Source organism: Schistocerca piceifrons, chromosome 1 (genome assembly GCF_021461385.2).
Source record: "Schistocerca piceifrons isolate TAMUIC-IGC-003096 chromosome 1, iqSchPice1.1, whole genome shotgun sequence".
Lineage (NCBI taxonomy): Eukaryota > Metazoa > Arthropoda > Insecta > Orthoptera > Acrididae > Schistocerca > Schistocerca piceifrons.
The window spans coordinates 1000907105-1000913104 of record NC_060138.1 but is presented as its reverse complement, the minus strand read 5'-3'; the positions used below and the strand labels follow the sequence as shown (position 1 = coordinate 1000913104).

The 6000-nt window shown below is 35.7% G+C and overlaps 1 protein-coding gene across 1 annotated transcript in view; it reads right to left on the bottom strand.

Annotated features, from left to right (window-relative positions):
- Nucleotides 1-1712: 1712 nt before the first annotated feature.
- The window catches only part of LOC124798457 (probable E3 ubiquitin-protein ligase HECTD2), a 348122-nt gene continuing 343834 nt past the window's right edge, over nucleotides 1713-6000 (bottom strand). The window contains 1 exon segment of the mRNA XM_047261883.1: nucleotides 1713-2074. Within this exon segment, the coding sequence (XP_047117839.1) occupies nucleotides 1810-2074 (265 nt within the window). The 3' untranslated portion in view covers nucleotides 1713-1809.

Genomic DNA, 6000 nt, shown 5'->3' with positions numbered 1-6000 from the left:
TTTTCTATTTCAGAAGAAGCTCTTTTGGCTGAAAGCTTAAATGTTGAGCAGCTTTGTGTTGTGCCTGTCTGCGATTCAGTGTCTCCTCTATATGGTGAGTAGCAATCTATCCGTTTCATAATATTGTTGTTATACACACATATTGTAATTAGTGTATGATTCTTATATTTTATACTTGCCACCTTATATTTTTTATCATTTTAACTCACAAGATTTTGTTTATCAGAAATTCACGTATTCTACTCCTTATTGTTATTGTTTGTGGCACAACTTGACTAAAGTGAGGGATAGTTTGATAGGACAGATCCTGTGACATCAAGCAGTAGTCAATTTGGTGAGGACAAGAAGTTTAATGGGTAAAAATGTTTAGACAAAACTTAAGCTTGCACACAGTAAGCTAAGCATTTATGGAAATACTCGCAAAAGGTAGTGTATGTAGTGTGGAAAGTTGCATCAAACTAGTCTCTGGACAGATTACAACAACAACAACGTTGTTATCCAAGTGGACTAATATTCCCTATTTCTTATTTCAGCTTTAAATTGTTAAAATAGATAAAAAGTGTTAGTTTTATGTTAGTATTTTCATGAAAATGAAATGATTATGACAACTCTTTTATAAGAAATTGGAGACATTGTACCACTTATTTCATGGCTGTACTCTGAAAATATTTCTATCATGTAACACAGTCAAATATGTCTCTCATGTGATGGATTAGATTGTTTTCACATCTAATGCATCACATCAGTTAAAAAAAAAATGGAGAACAAGTCTGACTGAATGAAGACAGCATGTTTCCACTTATGCTGTAATATTTGTAAAGACCTTTTCATGGTTAAAAAGGTAGAAACTTGAAAATGGCTATGTAAGCCAAAATTAATTGTATGAGTTATTAGAGATTGTAATAAACATTAAAACCTAATTGGAAAAGGACATCATTCAACAAATTTATGGCTGGAGTGCCCACAATGAAAAAGTTCTGACTGTTAGCTTAGTACAAACATTTTAAACTTTTTGCTTTTTATCAGTTTTACCAACCTTGTATTCATGCAGCTACTCGGTTTGTTATTGTGGGACTCTATGGATGGTCCTATGAACCTTTTCACTACAGGAAACAATTGAAATATTCTTCAGAAGCCAAGAAGACTCTGACACTGACTGCAATGTAGTTTGGTGAGTTACAAGCAAGACAACAGCTATGAAACTGCATAGCACATATTTTGCCTCATAGTCATATCTGTCAAAATATTGTGCCAAGTGATGTTCTGAGTTTACTTTCAGCTAATTTTAAAGTTGTCATTGTAGAATAACTTGCCATTTACTATAAGAATATGCCTCTGAACCATCCTGGATTTTCCATTGTTAGAAAAATATATTAGACATTTTTCTGTAAAAAGAATATAGTGTTTTGTTTATGTGAACAGAAATAAGAAATTGTTCTTTGTAAATCATCTCCTTGTTATTCATATTGGCAGTGTTCATAAACAACAAGACACACACAATTTTAAATTAGCATTTGATTTTAGAAGAACAACATACACAAACAACAGTACAGAATTTTATATGTATATATATATATATATTTAGAAATGTAATCAATTAGAACTCATATCCAAAATTCATTTGTACTGTTAACAATTTGCAGGATATTTGCATCATATAGTACATATGTACATGTAAGAACTCACAAAATAGTTTCATACTTCACTGTTCTTGTCATTGAATCTTTTGTTGCTGCATGAGTGAATGAATAACAGTTGCAATAACAAACAGGGATAATAAAGGTACAATGGCAAGAGAACTAATTCTCTTCACTCAAGGCCAAATCCTTCAGCATTTGAAATAGCTATTATGAGCTTCTGACGAAGAGTATCTTTTGACTCATAAGTTGGGAGCACAAGCTGATTGAAGCAAGTATGTGCTTCAGGCAAATTATCTGGTTTATTTGTCACACGGGTAATCTTGAATGTCATTTCCCCCATTCCTCCAACTGGTACTCGGTCACTGCCAGTAGCAAAAAGCAGAAATTTCTTCTTTAGTTCATCAGACAGAGAATGAAGCACATCCCAAAAGTCACTGAAAAAAAAATCATTTAGTTGCTATTGCTGGTACATAAAGTGTGTAGCTATCATGCTGATCTTAGTACATTCTGAGCTTAACAACAAAGTTCTGTAATTTTTTACTCACTTTACTCTTCAAACAATTTGCAAAATGACAGTGTATACAGAATTTTTTATTCTGAAATACTGGAATATCTGATAAATGAAATAAGTTGGAAGGAAGTGTGCCAGTATTGCCTTCCCCACAAAGAGTGAAGGAAGGGCAGCAGGAACCTGAAGTTTTAAGATCTCATAAATATTTATGTCACTGTTGATGGTAGCAGTAACTCAGTTACAGGGGAAAGGAATTGTCCTTAACACCAGAGCTACCACTTGCTAGGAACAGAAAAACTAAAAAGAAGTCAACAGATTCACAATCTAGTTCTTGTTCTCTTGAATACAAGTACGGTGTATTAATCAATGTGTTGATTTCACTTGATGGGAAGAAGTAAATTGTGTTCTACAGACTTATCATTAAAGATGCCCTTTAGATATGTGGAAGAATGTAGGTATAATTAACAATGAATTAGACGTCAAGAACAATCTCTGTGCAGTGGGTTCTTTAAGAAAAGTGATAGGAGAGATGTCTGTAACTACCGACCTATTTCACTGCTGACATAATTTTCCAAAATTTTTGAGAAGGTGATGTATTCTAGAATAGTATCTCACCTAGGAAACAATAAAATTCTCAGAAAATCATAGTTTGGATTTCAGAAGGGTTGCTCTACTGAGAATGCCATTTATATGTTGCCACACGAGATATTACAAGCATTAAATAACGAAATAACACTGGTAGGTATTTTCTGTGACCTATCCAAGGCATTTGATTGTGTGAATCATAGTATACTCATAGATAAATTGAAGTTTTATGGGATTGATGGTATAGCCATAGTAGTAATTCAACCAGCAGAATCCAAAGACTTAATTATGACTGGGGAGAAATGATGTATGAAGTTCCTCAGGGCTCAATCTTAGGTCCACTACTGTTTCTCATATATGTAAATGAACTACTGTCTTATGTACAACATGCAGAATTAGTTCTTTTTGTAGATGACACAAGTATTGTAATCTCTCCCAGTATACATACAGAAATGGAAGAAATGGTGAACAGAGTTTTCAAAAGTATCACTGACTGGTTTTCTGTGAATGGTCTGACCCTGAATGTCACAAATACACATCATATTCAGTTCTGCACCTCTAGAGGTGATGCACTGACTGTTTTCCTGTGAATGGTCTCACCCTGAATGTCACAAAGACACATCATATTCAGTTCTGCACCTCTAGGGGTGATGCATGAATGATAAGTGTAACACATGGTGGTCAAACAACACATAGGGTGGAAACTGCAAAATAGGTGTCCTATTGATGAGAATTTAAATTGGAAAAAAACACATTTTGGAACTCCTGAAACAACCTAATTCAGCCACATTTGCACTTAGAATCATAGCAAATTTTGGGGAGAGAGAAATCAGGAAGTTGACATATTTTGCTTATTTTCATTCAGTAATGTCATATGGAATAATGTTCTGGGGTAATTCATCTTTAAGAAAGAAGGTCTTCATTGCCCAAAAGTGTTCTGTAAGAATAATATGCAGTGCTCACCTGCGATCGTCTTGTAGACATCTGTTTAAGGAGTTGGGCATTTCGACTATTGTTTCACTGTATATTTATTCCTTAATGAAGTTTGTTGTAAATAATCCACTATAGTTCAAAAGGAACAATGAGGTACATAATTACAATACTAGAAGAAAAAATTGACATTCATTACCCAACACTAAGGTTGTCTTTAGCACAGAAAGAGGTGCATAATGCTGCAACAAAAATTTTGACTACTTACCCAGTGATATAAATGTCTAACAGACAGCAAGGTAAAATTTGAAAATAAATTGAAAAAGTTCCTCCTTGACAACTCCTTCTATTCCGTAGAAGAATTTCTTGGTTTGTGATGTGTAAAGGATGATGTGTAGGAATTGCTAACTAAATCTGTATATCTTCTTTTCATTTGAGGAGGGGGGGGGGGGGGGGGGGTTTATATGGAGATGTTTAGAGTACAAATAGGGGTACAAATTAATTTGCAAAATGAATATGAAATGACTCATTCCACATCATGACAATTTATCATACAAAATGATCCATGGAGCATGAAAGAAACTAACTAACTAACTAACTGTGTATCATTACTCAGTCCATTATTTGTATTCTACGAGGGTTTTTTTTTAAGTAAGGGCCGTTTGCGCATATAGTCCCGTAGTTCACGCAGACGCCGCAACAAGCCACCACACCACTTGCCGGCTTCCTTCCCGTTCACACTGATGCAAGTTGCAGCTCTGTAGCTGACGTGTACGCATCGCTGTGCTACTTTATAATGTTTACGATTATTGAATCGCCCGCCGCGTGTGAGATACGGTCAGTGATACGTTTTTTGACTGCGAGAAGCCTATCAGCTGCAGAAATTCATCGTCAGTTAACAGAAGTTTATGGCTTCAATGCAATGAGTGAAGGTAAAGTGCGTCAATGGGTTAGAGAGTTTAAAAATGGCCATCAAAACATCCATGACGAAGAATGCTCAGGCCGGCCCTCTGTGATCACTGATGATTTGGTGGCTGCAGTTGAAACAAAGATTCGTGAGGACAGAAGATTCACAATTTCCACTCTTTCTTTGGAATTTCCACAAGTTTCAACATCGGTTTTGTACAAAATTGTGTCTGAAAACCTAAACTTTAAGAAACTGTGTTCTCGGTGGGTACCCAGACTTCTCACAGAGGACCAAAAAGGGAAGAGATTTGCCACTTCATTGGACTTTTTGATTCATTACGAGGAAGAAAGGGATGACATGTTGAGTCAAATTGTCACTGGAGATGAAACATGGGTATCCCATATCACTCCCGAAAGCAAGCGACAATTGATGGAATGGCGACACACAACCTCACCCGTCAAGGTCAAAGCCAAACAGATGCTGTCAAAGTGCAAGATTATGGCAACTGTGTTCTGGGACCGGCGCGGTGTTTTGCTAGTGGACTATATGCCACAAGCAATGACAATCAACTCAGATGCCTACTGTGCAACTCTAAAGAAGCTCCGCAGAGCAATTCAAAACAAAAGGTGCGGCATGCTGACAAAAGGAGTTTTGCTCCTGCACAATAACGCTAGGCCTCACACCTCTCAAAAGACTCGGGATTTGATTGATTCTTTTGGCTGGGAAGTTTTGGACCATGCACCATACAGCCCCGACCTTGCTCCTAGCGATTTTCACCTTTTCCGGTACCTGAAACACCATCTCGGCGGGCAGCGCTTCAATGACGACGATGAAGTGAGAGTGGCTGTGAACTCTTGGCTGTTGGAGCAGGCGGCCGAATTCTTTGAAGAGGGAATTAAAAACTTAGTTGTACGGTATGACAAGTGCTTAAATAAACAAGGCAACTATGTAGAAAAATAGGTAGAAGTGTGTAGAATCAGAAAATAAAAGTTTTTTTTACAAAAGTATTTGTATCTTTTTTAAAAAATAAAAATGGCCCTTACTTAAAAAACAACCCTCATATATAGGATTTCAAGTATTGTATTAATACCCTATTTGTATTTACAACTGCAATAAATGAAATTCACACAGTTAATAGAAAAACTTCTACTTTGAGAAAAAGTTATATTAAGCAAACTGTTTATTTATATCAAAAGGAAAATTCATTTGAGGAAACTATAATATTATGTGATAAAATTTCTGCCCAATAAGTACCTTCAGAAGGCAAAATACTGTGTTATAATATATTACACTTTGAGACGTGAGATGTTATTTCCCTGCCCACATTCATTTCTGAAAATACTATTATGTATTTCCAGAAGTATAGGAAAAGCCTAATGTATTATAGAATAGATCATAAAACATTCAGCTGAAATTTTTCAATTTAC